This window comes from Amphiura filiformis, chromosome 8, assembly GCF_039555335.1.
Source record: "Amphiura filiformis chromosome 8, Afil_fr2py, whole genome shotgun sequence".
Lineage (NCBI taxonomy): Eukaryota > Metazoa > Echinodermata > Ophiuroidea > Amphilepidida > Amphiuridae > Amphiura > Amphiura filiformis.
This window is the reverse complement of record NC_092635.1, coordinates 64,883,756-64,904,862: the sequence shown is the minus strand read 5'-3', so window position 1 is coordinate 64,904,862 and position 21,107 is coordinate 64,883,756. Positions and strand designations below refer to the sequence as shown.

Genomic DNA, 21,107 nt, shown 5'->3' with positions numbered 1-21,107 from the left:
TATTATTATTATTATTATTATTAAAGCCATAATGTACGATCTTATAATATGAAATGGGTTAATTTTTTTCAAACCTGATTTTTTTGCATATGTAATGTCCCAACTTGCATCTAAATGGAATCGGCCAAATTTGTTGTCTTTGTAGGTCAACAGAGCAAATATTTTTTTTATGACTTTACATGTATGTCCTCCCATAGAACTGCTTAAAATGGCCAAAATAACTAGTGGAATTTCTTTCACTATACCTTGTTAATTCAGCTTAACATGGACAGTAACCCTTCCCGGGAGTTATTACTAGTACATGTAATATAATTTCAACATTTAAAATAAAGAATAACATTAAAATTTGACGGAAATCGTACATTAAGGCTTTAAAGTCTACCTATATAAAGTTGGTGGTCTTTATTTGATGTGCACCTGTGCATTCCAGTGGTATGTCAATGTACCGTATTGGTCCGAGTATAGTCCCACTCGCTTTTTAGGTGAAAATTTTTCACAATTGGGGGTGGGATTATACTCGAATTTCAAAACAAAAAAAAAACCTTTTTTTTTTAAGTTTTTTTTTTTCAGTTTTGGAGTGTCCCTGGACCTAGACCTAGATTTTTTTTTTTTTACAATTTCGAAATTTTTTTGAAAAAATGGGGGGTGGGACTATACTCGAGCGTGGGACTATACTCGGACGAATCACGGTACTTGGGGCACACATTCTGCAAGCTAGTAGTAATTGTGTCCTTTTTGAATGGGGCATGCTAATGGCTTGTACAAGAGCTGCTGCATGTCAAACAAAAAACATCAGGCCTTGATGCTCCTTTCGTGGGACCAGGTCACATATGATTTTGGGTTCATAAAAGGTTCAATTACAAATATTTGATATTGCTGTCACTCGGTGCATCACTTATTTTTAAGTCTTCTACACTTCACATTATAAATTCACTGACAAAATTGGATTGGCCATATAGGAAACATTAGGACATTTCCTGATGGGCCAAGGTACTATTAGGTCATTCTAGAATCTTGTGTTTCAAAAGGAAAAATATTGCATGTCTATGGGCTGCCACAATAGCCAGGCACCTTCTCCTCATGCTGCTCACCGACCTGGTTATACGTTACTGTGGGATGGAATTCCATTCTTCAACAAGGATTTGTCGCAGGTCATTCAATGCGGTTGCATATGGGCTTCTCTGGCACGCACAGCACGATCAAGCTGGTCCCACAAGTGTTCAATCGGGTTGAGGTCTGGCCTGATGGCAGGCCATTTTGACTCTCTCCCATATTCTGTAGGTAGTCTTTTCCTAGCGTGGCTATGTGGGGCGAGCGGTGTCATCTTGGAGGATTAAATTAGGTCCCAGATTGCGAAGTTATGGGATTGCAGCTTGCTGCTCAGAATAATGGTCAATTTGGCAAATTCTTTTTAAGACCCCACTACATTCACAAGGCGTGTACTCAGCCGTGAAAAATGTTATTGTTTCAAATAGGGTGTCATTAAATGGGAGTATTGTAGCTATCCATTGATATGCAACACGATATGAATATGTCACAAATAATTTGATACAGATGCTTGAAAAAACTTTCCAAACTTTTGTTGAGGAGTTTATGTTCATTTTCAAACATTTTCTTGACTTTCATAAAACTCAACATTTAATGTTATTAAACGTTAGCCTGTTTAAGACATTTACAAAAATGTTTTGTTTGCTGGGAACTGTTATTTTTAAGATTCTAGATAAGCAGTGTTAGAAATAAGTGAAAAGTTTCAAGGGCCTGAATTTTCAGGGCCATCGAGGCCAGGGTGTTAGCTAGCCAGTTGTTATTTTGGACAGGCAGTTTGCTTCTGGGATAGGCAAAATTAATGCTTGTGATTATGCTGAATTCGAAAAATAATACTTGAATAATTAGTTCTGTGAGCTCAAAACAAGACCAGGCAAGTAAATCAAGGTTACAGCAATAGGTATTTGGATCTACTGAACCCCCAGAAGGGGCAGATTTTGGACAGGCAGTTTGGTGAAAATGACAGGCACTTTGTAAATCATATCTATATAAGACCCTTGAAACAGATTCATCAGCATCGTTCAATAAAGTAGAAAAGGTTCTTTCTCAGATCCAATTATTCTGGTACTTACTCAGAAACAGGGTCTTAGCTAGCCACCCGTCTGGCCGTCATTTTAGACGGCCAGTTTGCTCTTGGAACGGGCAAAATTAATGCCTTTGACAGATGCTATATCATAAATTGTATGTTTTGAGAAGCTAATTGACCTTTTTAGTAGACCAGGTTTGTAGAACAAGGCCATATCAGCACATATTTGAACTCTTTGAATCCCCAATGGGCTATAGATGTCTGGTAAATGTTTTAAAGGTCAAATTAGGACAGGCAATTTTATTCAAATGACGGGCAACCCTCAATTTCTAGCTAAGACCCTGCTCAGAAATATTTCAATTTATGTTCCGAAAGTCTTGTACCGAACAAACAACCAGTTTCACCAATGTATGTTGAAAAGTCTCAACATCAGAAATTCATAAATCAGCAATAGCAGAACATGTAGCAGCAAAAAATCATGTAATTGGGTGGGAGGAGGCAAAGATCATTGACCAAGAAGCAGACAAAATAACACGCTGGCTGAAGGAGGCAATCTGGATAAGAAGTAGGGGGCAGAACACCATGAACCAAGACGAGGGGGCTTACAAACTAGACAAGATCTACGATCACTTCATCAATAAACGGCAACCAGGAAGTTTAGAAACGTCATCAAGACCAAACAGTGTTGCTGTTTCATCAAACATCTGGAAACACCACAACAGAGTGATCAAGATTCCTGATAGGAATTGAAATATTTCTGAGTAAGTACCAGAATAATTGGATCTGAAAAAGAACCTTTTCTACATGTACTTTATATAAGACCCTGATCGAGGCCCTTGGGTCTGCAAATATATACCCCTCATCAATTTTTACCGGCTCAAACTCGAAATTTACCCATGTTTACCTATAAGTAGTGTTGGAAATAAACCAAATCAGGCCCTTATTTAGGTTCCAAAATCTATGGGGCTTGAGGGCCTGCCTTATTTTTACCACTGGGCTACAAGTATTTTGGTGTTTGAGCAAATGTATTAAAAATCCACAGCTTGACTCTGTACAGCCTAAAGGGAATGCCTCACACCACAATATTTCAATCAGCACACATCAGTTTTTTAATATAATTATCATTTATTTTCAATTAAAAATTTTATTTGTATTATATAAATATTAATATTAATTATACAAATATAGAGAAGACAACAAAATTTACAAATTCTCTTGAAAATATGTCTTTTTTCCAAATCAAGCTTCAGGTCAAAAATATGCATGTAGTTGCTTGGTAGTCCTCTACCACCCTGTGGAAGACCGGGGTGGAAGATCCAGTTGGTCAGATTTCTTTTTTCTTTTTTACCTTTTAAAAGGGCATTTTGTGATCCACAGCATCATCCCCCCCACTTTTCTCAAAAAAAGTTGAGATATTTATCCTTTGGCTACATAATGTTTACGTACAAAAAATTTCTTGCAGATTAATTCGTTTAGCAACGATATCGTGAAATTACAACACATTGTCTATGGAGTAGTGTAATACACGTAATCATGCATAACTCGCAAACGCAAAATCAGAATCAACTGAAAGTTTGGGAATAAGCTTTTTTCGTGGATATCTACTGAATAATGTCATCAAAAGAGGATGCTAGGATCACAAAATACTCCTTTAACATGAAAATTGTCAGTCGGAATTGCTCACAAAATGACAATATTTTCAGCAATATTTTAAATGACTTTCTCATACATTTTGTTTCCAGCACCAAGCAATATGAAATCACGAAAAAAAAAATTATGAAATCAATCTATAATTTTCCTTAAAACTATCAGTTTTCCCATCTAACCTACTCGATACTGATTTGACAATAAAGATAAGAAATTTAGTTTTTGAAGCTACCTACAGGAAATTATCTTGTTTTTTTTAGCCTAAAGCTTGTTTTTCGGTCTTTCAAATTACGATGAAATTATGCTATTTTTTTTCCAAAACAGGCCATGTAGTAACTTCTGCTAATTTGGTATGACATCACATATGCAATGCCATCAACTTCTAAGCCAAAAGTATCAGATATGTGTATAAAAAACATGGGATATGATCAAAGAAGTATTCAAAATCTTGGAATAATTGTTGTTTTCAACAAAATTAAAATAATCTCACATCGGGAACTACAAATCTTAATTTTCATTTTTTTTACATTCAAAAAAGGAAAATGACTGCCTAACAAGAGAAGCAAATTGCATGATTACCTTACACAACATTTTAATTGTACTGGAATGTATTGATTTCTTACAAGTGACATACAGGAGCTTTTTTTCATGATTCATCAATTCATTACATACCTTGTGTCTAATAAATGCCCCCTCCCCTCAATGGAAAAATTACATGTATATCCCCACTTCATTTGTATTTTAGAAAGGACAAGGCACCCCAGCCAATTTGTTCAATCTTGTGTCTTGTGGCTGTCCCATATTGACTTAGCCAGGACTTTTTCAGAGCCCCCCCCCCCCTGGCTACACCACTGGACCCACACAACATTTGCATGGTAATTATTTTATTAATTTCTGCCTTCGGATACTTTTGAATGTATACTTTACCATTATGTTGGTTTTGATGTCCTCACATGTGAAAGCTTTCCTCCACCAATTGCCAAACCAAACAGATTTCTCTCAGGGTAATAATAAAAATCTGAATGTGCAAATTTTCATTGATTTCTGGCCTACCCGGTTAACCCCACTTGCACTACCACCCAAATTATCACCTTATAAGAACTATAGAGGTTATCCAGTTAGCAGCCTGCACAACCGATTCTTTTGTTTGGCAAGGCTCACTCAGTCATTTAATGAGGCAATACAAACGATCGAATTTGGTGTTGAAATGAGCTAAATTTTTAGTTACACCTTTTCGATGTAAAATTAATTTTCTCGGCCAAATGAAAAGCAATCATTTTCATTTTTTCAGTAAATGTCAGGAAAAATTGTAGTGCTTGATACTGTATTTTTTTTTTTTTTTCTAGTGTTAAACTTAGGCGTGAAATTTAGTCATTTAGTGTAAGATTTTTGATTTTGATAGGCTTAAACTCTCCCCGCGAGCCTTTTTTTTGGATCAACCTTTTAGCTTTTCAAAGTAAGATAGTTAAGCTAATGAAGGATTTTTCCCAACTTTCTAACGCACATCACCGTGAGCGATATATCATAGTTTTGTCAGAATTTGCGTTTTCATTTCACTATTTTAACTACCGACTGATTATTTTTCAAAATCAACGAGTGAAATCTAAGGCTAATACTAGCATTGTGGATCGATATCCCTGGGTTTAATAGGAATACCGGCATGGCTACAGTGTTGCTAGAACTTCAATATAGCAAAGAAATTCCCAGGCCTATAAGCGCTCCTACTGATCATGTTTAACCAGAACACTCAATTGGGGATTTGGGCTACCAAATCGCTGGTCGGGCAATTTGCTTTCAATGGAAAATTGACCTGGATAAACAACAAAGGAAATATCGACTATTTCTGTTGGTTGCTCTCGAGATAAAAGTAATGAGTTAGACATTTTCGGAGTATGAAGGGAAAAAGGGTAAAAAAACACGGAAATTCTAACAAAACTATAATATATAGACCCACACGATGTGCTTTACAGAGGTGGGAAATATCTTTCTTTAGCAAACTATATTAGTTTGAGGCGCTAAAAATGAATTCCGTAAAAAGCTCAAGCGTGCGAACTGAAGGCCTATAAAAATCAAAAATATCACACTAAAAGACACAATTTGATGCTTAATTTTAACACCAGGATTTGTAAAAAAATGTATATCCAAGCACCAAGTTTTTAACTGACATTACTGAAGAAAAAAAATATTGCTTTATATTTGACCGAGAAAATTAATTTCATAGCAAAAAGGTGTATCTCTGAATTGTGCTGATTTTAACATGTATCGATCGACTTTCAGCGCGACTAAGCATTTCTAAAGAATCGGTTGTCCAGGCTGCTAACTGTATCCACATTACTCATGTGTGATTTCTGTAGTTTTCCTCATTCAAACCAATTCAATGCATGACCTCAGAGTTACTTGCATGTCTTTGGTGGGCTATTTCGAAACAGTCATGGTTGCACATGCAGGTACTTCTTTTGAAAGTCCTAGTAGTCGCTGATAGGATATGCAGTTTATAGAACACGGATAACCTCTATTGTGATCATTTACATGGAGGCCTACATTGAGCCAATTGGACATAATGTTAAGAATGCCCATGTTCTCTGGCCCATGTTGGGCTGATGGAGATTAAGAAAAAAAAAAATATTGTTGTGTTGCCCTCAAGTGGAAAAATGGGAAAGTTGGGTCGGGCGGTCGAATTTCTTTTTCTTTTTTTTTTTTTTTTTTTTAACCTTCCGATTTTAAAAATCCCCTCAAATATTAAATAATGCTTCTTCAATTAGGGGACATTTGTCAATTTTGACTTCTGGATACCTGTTAGACATCAATTAAAGACTAGTCTTTCAATATAATATTAATTTTAAGTGAAAAACATTGATTTTTTGAACAAATCTGTAAAAATCATCATTCCAAAAAAAAAAAAAAAAAAAAAAAAATTGCGACCCTGATTTTTCAGGATTTAGGACCAGACGGTTGAGGGCAACACAGCAATTTTTTTTTTTTTGGCCTTAGTCTTAAAAGTGATCTAAAAGCTCTACTGGTTACTCCAATGATTATATAAATTATTATGTTATTAACCAATTAGCATCATTGTTAGTAAGATAGGCTGCTAGCAGTTCACAGGTGGTTAACTGAATTGTCCACCCTGCTGTACTGGTATGCCTTTTTAACCCCGTGAGAACTACCTGCCGATTGGTCAAAAAGAAGTTTTCATTATCAATTGGACCAATCAGCAACATTGTTAGAATAATTTCACCACACGAAAAACATTGGGGTGAATTATTTGCAAAGCTCCATTCTGATTGGTGATTAAAATGTAGATATCATGTTATTAACCAATCAGAGTCAATGTTAGATCGGCAGGTAGTGCTCAGGGGGGTTAAGCACCAGCATGACAAATTGAAAGAGCACAATTGTCATTATTTATTATTTCAAAATAACGGCCAAATATTCTGCTTAGTTTGCATTGACGTTCGCACTTATCTTACAGGAGTGTTGATTTAGAGTTAGGGGTTAGAACTGAGGGTTAAATATGCCAGGTAGATGTTAAGGGGGTACTACACCCCTGGCCAATTTTGTGCCTAATTTTGCATTTTTCTCAAAAATTATAGCGCATTGGTGACAAGTAAGATATGTATATTATAGGGGCAAGGACTACAACTACTGCGCTGAAAATTCAGAAACTCAAGGCAAGTAGTTATTGATTTATTGATCAAATATTGGTAACTCCACAACTTTTGTCTGTGCTGAAATAAAATTTCCAGTGCAGTAGTTGTAGTCCTTGCCCCTATAATATACATATCTTAGTTGTCACCAATGCGCTATATTTTTTTAGAAAAATGCAAAAATAGGCACAAAATTGGGCAGGGGTGTAGTACCCCCTTAAAAGGGTTATATTAGAATTGGTGTGTTTCAGATGTTAAAAAAGTAGATGTTAATAACTGCCCGAAAAAATCTGAGGTGAAAATTCAATTTCAGCAAAAATGTCAGTTGTGCCATGAATGATAGTTTTATGATATGTGTATACTATTTAGTCTCTTTCTTTGCTCGTTGTCTAACTCCATTACTGGATGAAGATGTGGATGAACTCTGACCTCTCCCATCATGCTTAGGAATATTTTGTGAGTCATTGTTTGCTGTTTGAGTACCTTGTGATGGTTGATCTAGAAACAAACAAAATGAAGAAGTCATGTCAAGAAAATAAACAGCCATTTACAAAATATAATTGCATTAAATAAACTTCGCTTTACAGCTATCTTCACCTATAACATCAAACCACTCAATTTACTTAGCTATATCCTGGTGATAGCATCAAAACTGGAGTAACACAGGCTACCAACTTAAACATCAACATCATGTCAATCCACACAGCTATCTACTGAAGATAGCATCAAATGAACTCAATGTACATAGCTATCTACTGAAGATAATACCAAATGAACTCAGTGCACACAGTTATCTACTGAAGATAGCATCAAATGAATTCAATGCACAGCTATCTACTGAAGTTAGCATCAAATGAATTCAAAGCACACAGTTATCTACTGAAGATAGCATCAAATGAACTCAGTGCACACAGTTATCTACTGAAGATAGCATCAAATTAACTCAATGCATACAGCTATCTACTGAAGATAGCATCAAATGAACTCAATGCACACAGCTATCTACTGAAGATAGCATCAAATGAACTCAATACACAGCTATCTACTTAAGATAGCATCAAATGAACTCAATGCACACAGCTACCTACTGAAGATAGCATCAAAATGAACTCAATGCACACAGCTATCTACTAAAGATGGCATCAAATGAACTCAATGCACACAGCTATCTACTGAAGATAGCATCAAATGAACTCAATACACAGCTATCTACTGAAGACAGCATCAAATTAACTCAATGCATACAGCTATCTACTGAAGATAGCATCAAATGAACTCAATGCATACAGCTATCTACTGAAGATAGCATCGAATGAACTCAATGCATAGCTATCTACTGAAAATAGCATCAAATTAACTAAATGCATACAGCTATCTACTGAAGTTAGCATCAAATGAATTCAAAGCACACAGTTATCTACTGAAGATAGCATCAAATGAACTCAGTGCACACAGTTATCTACTGAAGATAGCATCAAATTAACTCAATGCATACAGCTATCTACTGAAGATAGCATCAAATGAACTCAATGCACACAGCTATCTACTGAAGATAGCATCAAATGAACTCAATACACAGCTATCTACTTAAGATAGCATCAAATGAACTCAATGCACACAGCTACTAGTACCTACTGAAGATAGCATCAAAATGAACTCAATGCACACAGCTATCTACTAAAGATGGCATCAAATGAACTCAATGCACACAGCTATCTACTGAAGATAGCATCAAATGAACTCAATACACAGCTATCTACTGAAGACAGCATCAAATGAACTCAATGCATACAGCTATCTACTGAAGATAGCATCAAATGAACTCAATGCACACAGCTATCTACTGAAGATAGCATCGAATGAACTCAATGCATAGCTATCTACTGAAAATAGCATCAAATTAACTCAATGCATACAGCTATCTACTGACGATAGCATCAAATGAACTCACTGCACACAGCTATCTCATGAAGATAGCATCAAATGAACTCAATGCACAGCTATCTACTGAAGATATCATCAAATGAACTCAATGCCCACAGCTATCTACTGAAGATAGCAGTCAGTGGTATATTAAAAAGGATATTTTTTATCATGAAATGTAAGGAATAATTCATATTATTTGGCTAAATTAATTAAAAAATCATGTAAATAGCCCCCTAAATTTACACACAAATATATATTTTATAGAATAGAGTTATCACAAAAAAAAACCCGAAAAAATGAACAATATGCTAAAGAAATGAAAATCCATGTTAAAAATAGCAAAAAACAAGATGATTAAACGACCACAGTCGTTTACCGCCAATGCCTAAAACAACTGTTATCTAGAGCGGCCTCAATTTAAGACTTACTGATTTTCCGTAAGCTGCACCTATCGATTTATCCCAGAGATTTATCAGAACTTATTTTTATGAATGAACTCGTAGTGCCATGAGTGCATTGTAAGTGTAAAGGTTTATAGGTGTACATGTTAGTAGATCTAGATGGGCAATTTAACTTCAAAATGGGGGTGGGCTTATAACCGGGGAGGGGCTAGCAGTTTAATTTAAAAATAAAAACAATCTTCCTCATTTGAAAATGCCTAATGTACCAGTAATTTCTATCATTTATGTCAATTTTTTATATTATAAGTATATGGAATGTTAATTTTTAACTGATATTTGTTTATATTTGTTCTTAAATATGAGAGAAAAGCATTGATTTGATTTAAGAACTTGGCCAAAATTTAGTACTGGGCTTATAGCCGAGTGCACCCTTGTTCCCAGAATGTTTTGAAAAATAGGGGGGCGTATACCTGAAGGTGGGCTTATACCCGGGTGGTTACGGTATTAGCAAGCCTTGAACTGAGGGCGCCAGTAGATAAAAGTTGTCATAATAAACAGGCGGCGAGTGGCATGATGGTCAGAGAGAGCCGGCAAAACCGCTCGGCCGTATGGCATTTTCCATATACTCGGTTAGTTTTGTGGGGTTCATTATCGAACCCCAACAGTTTTAGCTTGCATTTATATTATTTATTAACATTGGCCTATTTGGTTCTGATATTTCAAGCATTTTAAAATGTCAAAATAATCCCATTCAATTACATGGTTGACGACGGAAATTTACTGAATTTAGAGAATGCATGGCGCATACCACCTGATAATAAACAGCTGTGCGATATCTCAACACTAGTGTAAGGACCGTCGATGTTAGGATTTTTAAAAATCGATATATTGATCACTCATTATCGATAATAATCGATAAATCGATTTTCCTCCCAATTTTAGTGACCTGAAAATTCAAGTCACTAGGCTTCAAATATTTGAATACTTGCGAATTGCGCTGCCAGCGGAAAAGTCGGGTGTCAAATCATTCGTGAAAAGATGTTTAAGTATGGGCTTAAAATCATCAACATCACTTGGTCTCATTGATTCTAGAAGTTTTTACATTTCAAAATATGTCTGTACTGACATAATTGCGGCGGTTAACACACTGCTTACGCCCAATTTTTGAATTTTGTTTTTCATTATCGGCAACTCCGATATATCGATTTTCTTCCGAAAGTGATATCGGCGATATTGATATTATTGGATAGCCGATTTTTTGATTATTATCGATTCATCGACAGTCCTTACACTAGTGACACTAAGGATTGATTTTTCTTACCTGGTGGAGGTGGTGGAGGCTGTAATAGAGCATTTCTATATGTAGTGATGAAGTACTGGTATAACTGAGTTGAACCGAAGCCACCCCCAATGAACATTGCTAGAAATAAGCCCTTTATCAGGTGTTCCTACAAGCAAAATAAAAAATACACTTCCAATGGTTAGCACCAAATTCGCATGAAAGGCTTGGAAATTATAATACACAGAAAATTTTGCCTCAGGAAGAACATATTTTTTCTTAGGGTTGAATGGCAGCTGGGGAACCTGTTATTTTTCTGGAAATAGATGAGGTATGTTTTTTTTTTATTTTTTTTTGTGGAATAAAAGGGGAACACACGCTTAACTGTTTTAATGTTGAAATTTGAGGAAAACCAGATATTTATTGTCAGTTCAAAAATGGAATTCCTTCACCCACCCTCACCAGTGTAAATCTAATATTGTTATTGTTTAACCCTACACCAGTAAAAACCACAAAATACCACGATGAAAAATTCATAACATGCAAGCATCCCAGGGTCTCGATGGCGCAATCACCCAAGTGTGATATGCTCACGGAATTGCTGGCGGGCAGCAATAACCCGTGCAGCTACCGGTCCATGAGCGTGTGCTTGGCATGCGGGGGTCAAAGGTTCAATCCCGGGGTGCCAAGTCAAAATTCTTCTTCTTGAAAAATTCCGATCTTCTTTGACTTCCGATACCAAAAAGCATGGGTCAGTGTTAGGGTTAAAGGTTTTGTTAACTTATCCATATTGATGGTCAGTTGATATGTCAGAACTATCATATGCATGGATAACACTCCTTAGTTCTAAAATTCCATATATCTAACTATTTTGGACTAGTCTAAACAAGATATATTTAAGTCAGAAAATCAAAAAATACGAGTATGACTACATTTTAAAGTTGAAATAATAAGTTTGTTTAACGTAAGAAATGTTAGGATCAATAATGTAAACACTCACCTCCATTTTTTCAGAACTAAATAAAAGAAACTCTAAGAGAAGAAAAACAATTCCTAAAGCAGCTCCTACAGCAATACCTTTCCATGGTAACAGAAATTCATCTGAAATCACAGAAATACATTAGGAAATGGTTATAAGCCCAATCGCCATATTGTAACTTCCGGTTTTTGAGAGCAGTTTTGGGATACTTTGACCCCTGACATATCAGGAAAATTGCTGTAATTATTATTAATTAATTTATTATTGTTATAATGTTATCATTAAATATATTTAAATAATTAATTTATTCAATAATAATGTTTTTCGGTTTGTTTTCATTCTTGGAAAACATTTTAGATAATATTTTGTAGACACAAAAACCAATTTTTTTGAATTTTCCCAATAGATCAGAGGGCAAAGTGTCCCAAAACTGCAAAAAATGTCCCACATTGCATTGCAAACTTCCAATGCCATTTTGGCTTATGGCCCATTTCACGGTTAGGCGCCACTTTTTGATTTTCAACGTATCTGGCCTGGTGTGTAAAAAATAATGGGGTTACAGAATTGACTGTTGGTGGTTTTTCATTGTCTCTGTATAGCCTACCTCCACTAGCTTAATCGGCCTTTCTGCTTTTATCTTTCAGGACGCAGGGGTCAGAAGTGGTCAAAAACCACATTTTACTAGCAACCTAAAAACAGACATTTATTTTCCAATGCTGCCACTTTTAACTATGTTGAGCCTACCAGCTGCTTTTGTTGTTTTTATGTAATGAACAAGTTGCACTATACAGCCATACATGAACAAAGTAGTAGTTGTCAGTTAAACTAGCATGAGAACCATTTAAATTTCTGAATTGGATGTGACATTTTCCGTTCACATCTATGTACCTTATTCAATGTGGAATAGATCGACTAATACTTTACATGAATGGCAAACTAGTGTGTTTTAGTAAAGTTCAGAGTCTTGTTACTATTTGTTGAACAAATTACACTTGTTGCTCTTAATACGTAGATACAGCGATATTTTGAATTTTTGCCAACAAATTCCGTTCACAATTTTGTCACATCCGATTAATTTTCCAAATAGTATAATTTATTAACAAATAAGTGGCAGAATTTGTTCTCCTTGATTATTAAAAATCTCCTGCTATGAGCTATCTAATGACACCATTTAATGAAAACTCCTTCATCAACTTAGCTTGCAGATGTCATTTCAAAGTTTCCGTTCACATGTGTCACATCCATGGTACCTGTCACATCCAAAATAGTTTCTTCAAAGAACTAAGACAGGAATGGGACTAGGATGCCAGTTTGAAGTTATTTCATTACAGGTTTGTGGCGGATCAAAAGGCACAATAAGTTTTTAATTCAGCATGCCTTCTTTAATTGTGACAGGAGATTCAAAAAGCTTCAATTTCCGTTCACATGTCACATCCTCAAAATTAGTAGTTTTTATGCCAAAATACTTAAACAACATGATATTTGACTTTCTAAAATAGGTTTATTATTTCATACATGTCACATATGATTATTTCATGGCTTTGTTGTTGTCTTTTAGGGGACAGTTTTGTATACAATTTACAGAAGCGGATGTGACATTTTCAATTGTGAACGGAATATTTCAGTATTATAAACATTTTGCTTGGCAAAAATATAAAGGGTCAGGAAAAACATTTTAGCATTGCTCAATTCAATAGAATCTATCAAAATATATGTGTTAGAAGTGCTTTAAAGCTTATATTTTGACAAGCAAACTGTTTATAATAATGAAATATTCTGTTCACAATTAAAAATGTCACATCCACCTCTATAAATTGTAAACAATGTTTTAAAATGAACACTAACACAGGTTAATATGTTTCAATATATCCCATTTAATTTACTGAGTGTGTGAAAACTCTTTGAATCATTATTTTCTGAAACATACTCTGCTTTACAATGTGTGGTTTCCGTTCACATTGACATCTGTCACATCCAAAATTGCACAAACATAAGAATCTTGAATTTGACCTGTGCTTTCAAACTGGCTGATATTATTTGTGAACATTACCCATATTATGACCATCAAAGCTGTGAAATATCAGAGTCATTCATTGATTATTAAAATTGTTGAGTAAACCTTTTCATGTCAATTTCCTTTTTACCACAAAAATTACATGTAAGTGGCCATAAATTTGTCATTACACAACAAAATTTGCCCAAATTTGGTCAGAAGAGAGCCTATGACATACTTGTTTATTTTAAATATCTATTATATATGTATTGGACAGTAAAAGTATAAATATTCACTACTCAATATTTATCAAATTTGTTAAAAAATTACATAACATGAGATAATAAATTATAATTTTCTTCAAGTAGAGAGATTTAAGCTGGGAAATGATATTTTTATGAAAATCTGGTATTATGTGGAAAAGAAAACCCCAATTAAATGAAATTTAAGGGGGTACTACACCCCTCGAAAAATTTGTGTCTATTTTTGCATTTTTTCAAAAACTAATAACACAGTGATAACAAAAGTTATGTTTATTATAGGGGCAAGGAATCCAATTACTACACTGGAATTTCAGTGACCTAAGACAAGCGGTTTGGTATTTATGATAAGAAGAAAGGTACCGCTAGGATGTACCTCATTTCTTATCATATATACTGAACCACTTGTCTTGAGTCACTGAAATTTCAGTGTAATAATTGGATTCCTTGCCCCAATAATGTACATAACTTTTGTTACCAGTGTGTTATTATTTTTGAGAAAAATGCAAAATAGTCACAATTTACTACAGGTGTAGTACTTTAATCCATTTTGAAAATTTCAAGTTTTTTTTCACCAAAAGTGGCGCCTAACCGTGAAATGGGCCTTATTGCAAGAAGGCCATACCAGCAATAGCTGCCCAAAAGTCTGCAACTACAAGGCTTTAATCATTTTCAAGGGCCAAAAGTAAATATTCGGTGTTTCTTGCATGTACTTTTGGCCCTTGAACATGGATAAAGCAACCTCTTCAATATAAAGTCTACACCTACAAGGCTTTATCCATGTTCAAGGGCCAAAAGTACATATGAGGTTTTTCCCACCCAGTGACGATACATTACAGGACTATCAGTGGCGGCGCCAGGTATTTTTTTCAGGGGGGGCACTGAGGGGGCAAAGTAAATTTCAGGGGAGGGGGTAAAATCATAATTTTGCATTTTTACTGGGGGCAACAGGGGGCAAGAGTTCCGACTGGAGATCATTTGCCCCCTCATGCCCCCCCCCCCGCCCCCGTGGCACCGCCACTGAGGACTATACACAGAAACAAATTAACACTCTACATACCTCTGCTGAGTCTTTTATGAGTTGCTTCTGCACTTTTAACAGCTTTCTTCAGTTTCTCATCATTTTCATCCCTTTCTAACGCTGCCTTTAAAACAATATTTTTAGAAATTCAAGAATGTTAGCACATACATCAGAACTATAATATAGTACAGAGTTCAACCCCTTTCCAGGGATTCAAATCCGATGAGAACCCGACAACCAGTTCTTTTGAAGGTTCTCGCTGGATTACAACTATGAGAACCAACATTGGTTCTTGTAAGCTTCCAAGTCTCAAATCTCACATTGTGTTACAATTTACCCTCCTTTACTTGCAACGGAAATATGATTTTATAATCTTAATAATCCAAAAATATAGTTCTGAAATGTTTGGGGAAAAGGTATAAAGTTTTCTTCATTTTAGCTGTCAATTTATTGTACGATCACGAATGGAAACCCATGGTTTTAGGCTTGTGCATTGTCATGAAACAGTAGTACAAAAGCAACATGCATTGTCTGTCAGAAAAAAAGGAAGGTGGTGACAGCCAGTCACAGCCTTATGATTTTGCCTGTTTTTCTCAATATTTTGTGGGATTCAAAAGCCTGGTTTTGATGAGAACCAACGGTTCTTGCAAAAGCCCTTTTCGAGAACCTAATCAGGTTGCCGCAATTGATTGCGAAATTGAACCCCTGCTTTGATCTGGCCATGATGGGACCAAGTAATGACCGGATAAGTGAAAATCTGGATAAGTAAATTATGTGCAATTCTCCATTGAATGATCAAAGTGCCCAAATTGGAACGACAAAAGATTACTCAACATAGGATAATAACTAATAACACTGAAAGGTGATATTTCAAATAAATGTATGCAACATAAGCAACCTCTTTAAGAGGGCATGGTGGCTCAGTGGTTACGGCCTTGGACTCATAATCTGAGAGCTTGCTCGACGTGCATGGGTTTGATTTCCCGTCCCACCACCGTGTTGCGCCCTTGGGCAAGGCGCTTTCCTCGCTTGCCTCACCACACCCAGGTGCAATGGGAAGCTGTTAGGGGTAGTCACAGTCGTTGTACTGATGGACCCTGCGCCACTTGTAGGCTGCAAACGTGGTTCCGACATATTCTAATGACGGCGGAATAAATGTAAAGCGATTTGAGGCTGTTTACGGCGTAAAGCGCTATATAAATATCTACATTTATTTTATAACATAGATGTCATTCTGAATGCTTCAGACCATCAAATTTAAGGTGTCAACGCATTCAAAAGATTTTCCTGTGTTCACACATTTGGATAACAGAGAGATCCATTTAAAGGAGGTCCACATAAGGGAGGTTTGACTGTATACTTGTTATTATAATAATTATTAGCACTTACTTGAAATTATTATACTTAGTTCTCTGGGTTGAAATTATTATACTTAGTTCTCTGGGTTGAAATTATTATACTTAGTTCTCTGGGTTGAAATTATTATATACTTGGTTCTCTGGGTTGAAATTATTATACTTAGTTCTCTGGGTTGAAATTATTATATACTTGGTTCTCTGGGTTGAAATTATTATACTTAGTTCTCTGCACTGAGTAAAGATTAAAATTTATTCAATATTAGCACTTGCATCCAGACCTTATGGCATGAAAATACCACATACCGTATTTCGTCAAATAAACGCCCCCAGGGGCGTTACATTTTCACAAGGGGGCGTTTATTCAAGGTCAATTTTAGAACGATAAAAAACACTAAAATTATGAAATATGAACTAGAAACACTGACTTCTGGCTCACTTCCGGGTTTCCAATCCAGATTTTCGCCAATTATTGACACTATTATTGACCATGTGGGGAACTTGGTAAGCTTACTACATAAGATGGCATGGAAATATCAGCATTTTTGAAACATCTTGGTTGAAAAAAGTGGTGGGGGCGTTTATTTGAGGGGGGGGCAACTATTTGACGAAATACGGTACTCATGAAAACTTGATAGTGGAACATTATAGCAGTATAAAAATGTGGCCAGTGTCGTAGCCAGGGCGAGGGGGGGGTGGGGTGAGATGCTGGCCACCCTGATGTTTAAGATTTGTAGACCTTTTTTGTACTTCTTTTTTCCCTAGAAAGTTGCCTTGCACCCTCTACAAAAAAGTCCTGCCTGTGCTACCAACAGTGGCTAAAGTATTTCAATTTATTTGTTTATATCTCTATCGGAATAAGGTAGTATGATACCTTGTAAAACTGTACTGCAGCTTCGTGGAAATCGACACTTGCAAACACTTCTGCTTTGCGGAAGTATCCCTGTATGAAAGCAAGAAAGGAAACAGAACATTGTTTACAAATATTTTAATATTTTAAAAGTTGTTTAAGGGGTACTACACCCTGGCCAATTTTGTGCCTATTTTTGCATTTTCTCAAAAATTATAGCGCATTGGTGACAAGTAAGATATGTATATTATAGGGGCAAGGACTACAACTACAGCACTGAAAATTCAGCAACTCAAGACAAGTAGTTATTGATTTATTGATCAAATATTGGGTTTCCCTCATTTTGACTGTAACTCCACAACTGTTGTCTGTGCTGAAATAAAATTTCCAGTGCAGTAGTTGTAGTCCTTGCCCCTATAATATACATATCTTACTTGTCACCAATGCGCTATAATTTTTGAGAAAATAAAAAATAGGCAAAAAATTGGGCAGGGGTGTACATGTAGTACCCCCTTAAAACAACTTTTAGCCTCAAAACAGCAGTGGAATTTATGGTAGCAGGTAAAACCACCAATGAAATGCACATTTTCATTATAAAGTCATAATAATACTTTTTTGAAATAGCTTATTTTAAACCTGATATTCTTTTTGCTATGGTCCCACTTTTATCCCTATTCCTTCCCTGTCCCTATTCACCCAATGTTACATGTATGGTACTATAGTTTGACCAGCTCGTAATAGGCGGAAAATGTTAGACCTTTGCCACTACGCCGAAAAGTAGACCCACGTTAAGAATGCTATTAGTTGTCCTGTCTGGTCTATATTTTGTGTGTTTAAGTATACAAAGTATAAGACATTAATTAATAATTTGTGATGTTTCTGGCGATACGTCACAAGACCATTCTCAAAATAAAATATTTTGATATTAATGTGCGATGTTATGTTATAAAGCCCGTTGATTACGAGCTGATCAAAGTATACTATTTAATATTTTACCATTTTTGTGAAAGAATTTAACAAAATTGAATTTTTTACAGAATATTATCCCCCTGGACACTACTGGTCATCTAACAGCATTTCTGATTGGTTGATAACTTGAAATGCTCATTTCAATTGCCAATTATGACTAGGCTTTAAACTCATTTATGGTCAAACTTGCATTTGCAGATAATTTTATTAATACTCTCATTGATTGGTTCAAAATTGGACACAATATTCATTTTGGCCAATCGGCAGGTAGTTCTCATGGGGTTATATAGATTTTACCTTGGCCCATTCTGGCTTCAGCTCTACAACTCTGTTGGCATCCTCCAATGCAAGATAGTGCTGCTCCATTTTAAGGTAACCAAGGGAGCGGTTGCTATAGAGACGATAATCTTCTGGTGTCCATTTGATAGCTTCAGTGTAATGCAAGATGGCTTCCATATGTCTACCCGATTTCATGCAGCCATTGCCACGCTCCTTTGCTTGAGCTGCCTTGCCACCCTGACAAACAAAATGAAAAAAAAAATGAAAAAACATTATTCACCTATGTACATGTAAGCAAGGCTCCCGCTAGCCTTCAAAAACTCTGCGTCCGATCGGACGCACAACTGTAAAACCTGGTCGGGAAATGTGCGTCCCACAAAATTTTTGTGCGTCCGTACATGTATGTTATTGTGTTGGGCAACAGGGAATACAATTTTACAAAGCCCCCGATTGCCGGATTACATCGCAGCTTGATGCAAATATTTGACTAAATTTCCTTTCAGATTCCTGATGAGATTTTAAAGATTTATGTAAAGATTATTGTCAATAACAAATTATGTGAATGCAAACTAATTGCTGACAATGTATGATAGTTTAGAAAGTTGTATTTATGCTCTTGTGTTTAAGCAAAAGCTTATCACGTCTCACTGCCGTAAGATCCTCCATTCATTGACTGGTGACCCGGAAGTGTTGCAAAATGGGAGTGGTTAAATGTGAAAGGTCAATAACTCGTTTACTGATTGGTCCATTGGTTATGAATATTAATTTTAAGCTTTATTAGGCCCTTCACACTTGATTATTAGTTTCCTGTTCAAGATTTTGAAAAAGGGACGAGGTGACTTTTAATTATTAATTATCTTTTATTTTCTTTATTTAGTTTGAACTATTACAAGTAACTATTGACTCGTTTTGACTAGAGCGGGCATTTAATTATTTCACAACAATATTTGATTTTATAAATAAGTGAAGGTAGAGTTGTACTCTTTGTTTATTCATCATTATTGTTGATATTATTAAAGTCAGAAAATAGCAAGCAGAAGTAGTTGAAAGTTATTTTAAAGGAGAAAATTAGAAATAAAAATAAAATAATTAATTATTTTGAGATTTTCAATTTTGGACACGGGCGGTAAACAGTAAACTAATAATCAAGTGCGAAGGGCCTTAGGAGAATTAGGAGTGATCAGTCAACGTAATTTTCGAGATTTTTATGATGATGAAGTTGGTAATAGCTTATAATCACTCTTTTTTGTGCTGAATGTTTATGATCGTTATGCGACAATATCGATCATCTATTTTAAAATCTAATTTAAACCGACCCCCCAGGTGACCCCTACCGGAAATGGATGGTACTGTATTAGTACCCTTTTGCATCAGTCACATGATCTTCAATTGCGTCATTCATGCATTGTGTTTCCAAGTTCAAGTTGATTCACTAGCGAAAACCTGATCGAATTCCCTCATTTCCTTCCAAAGTTTTTTTGATCGTGATTAGTAATACTGGCGGGTGTCTGCGGGACTTTTAAACCAGTGGAAATGAGTTGGAAAGGTTTTCCAAGACTGGTAATGTTGTTTCTACGATCTGCCAAGCTTGGCCATAAGAAATATTGGCGTTATAAAATTACCGGTAGTAAATTGTTTTCCTTCTTTGCTTTGTGGGTAAAAATGACGTCATTCTGCTTAGACTTAGTAGTCGTGATAACGGTGTAGGTATCCCAGGTGAATTCAAATTTGCCATCAAACTGCATCATTTTATATATCAAATTAAAGCCCTTGAGTAAAGAAAGCCAACACTGAAAACCTTTTGTCATAGCACTTTCCGTAGCAAAGTTACATCTTGTCAAAGATTGACTTTCATCAAAAAGATTCTGCTAGCAAAATTCCCCAAAACAGCATCACGGGGGCGTTTCTAGATCTTAGTCTCATGACGATAGCACCTTTTTTAATGGAACTGCTATCAAAATCTCTCTGAAATTCCATGTGCGAGTCTCTCATCACCAAAAAAATCATATATTTGGGTCAAGTGAAGTATAGACAACATATTTATGAAGGTTTCCTTCTTAAAAAGCTTCTTTTTAATTTCAATGTAAATTTGTATTGCCGGTTTAGGCCATTTTGTAGGTATCCTAGGTGAATTCAAATTTGCCATCAAATTGCATCGTTTTATATATCAAATTAAAGCCCTTGAGTAAACTAAGCCAAAACTGAAAACCTTTTTTTCATAGCACTTTCCGTCGCAAAGTTACATCTTGTCAAAGATTGACTTTCATCAAAAAGATTCAGCTAGCAAAATTCCCCAAAACGGCATTTCGGGGGTGTTTCTAGATCTTAGTCTCATGGCGATGGCAGCTTTTTTAATGGAACTGCTATCAAAATCCTCTAAAATTCCATGTGCGACTTGATTATCACCATAAAAATTCATTTTTTTGTGTATGG

At 35.7% G+C, this 21,107-nt stretch overlaps 1 protein-coding gene across 1 annotated transcript in view; it reads right to left on the bottom strand.

The window, feature by feature from the left end:
- Positions 1-6,450: 6,450 nt before the first annotated feature.
- LOC140159356 (uncharacterized) overlaps positions 6,451-21,107 on the bottom strand; it is a 15,804-nt gene continuing 1,147 nt past the window's right edge. Inside the window, exons 2-7 of the mRNA XM_072182803.1 lie at positions 18,693-18,911; positions 17,451-17,519; positions 15,261-15,345; positions 11,969-12,069; positions 11,011-11,137; positions 6,451-7,860 (exon numbers count right to left, since the gene is read on the bottom strand). Of these exons, the coding sequence (XP_072038904.1) occupies positions 7,724-7,860; positions 11,011-11,137; positions 11,969-12,069; positions 15,261-15,345; positions 17,451-17,519; positions 18,693-18,911 (738 nt within the window). The 3' untranslated portion in view covers positions 6,451-7,723. The remainder of the gene's footprint in view (positions 7,861-11,010; positions 11,138-11,968; positions 12,070-15,260; positions 15,346-17,450; positions 17,520-18,692; positions 18,912-21,107) is intronic.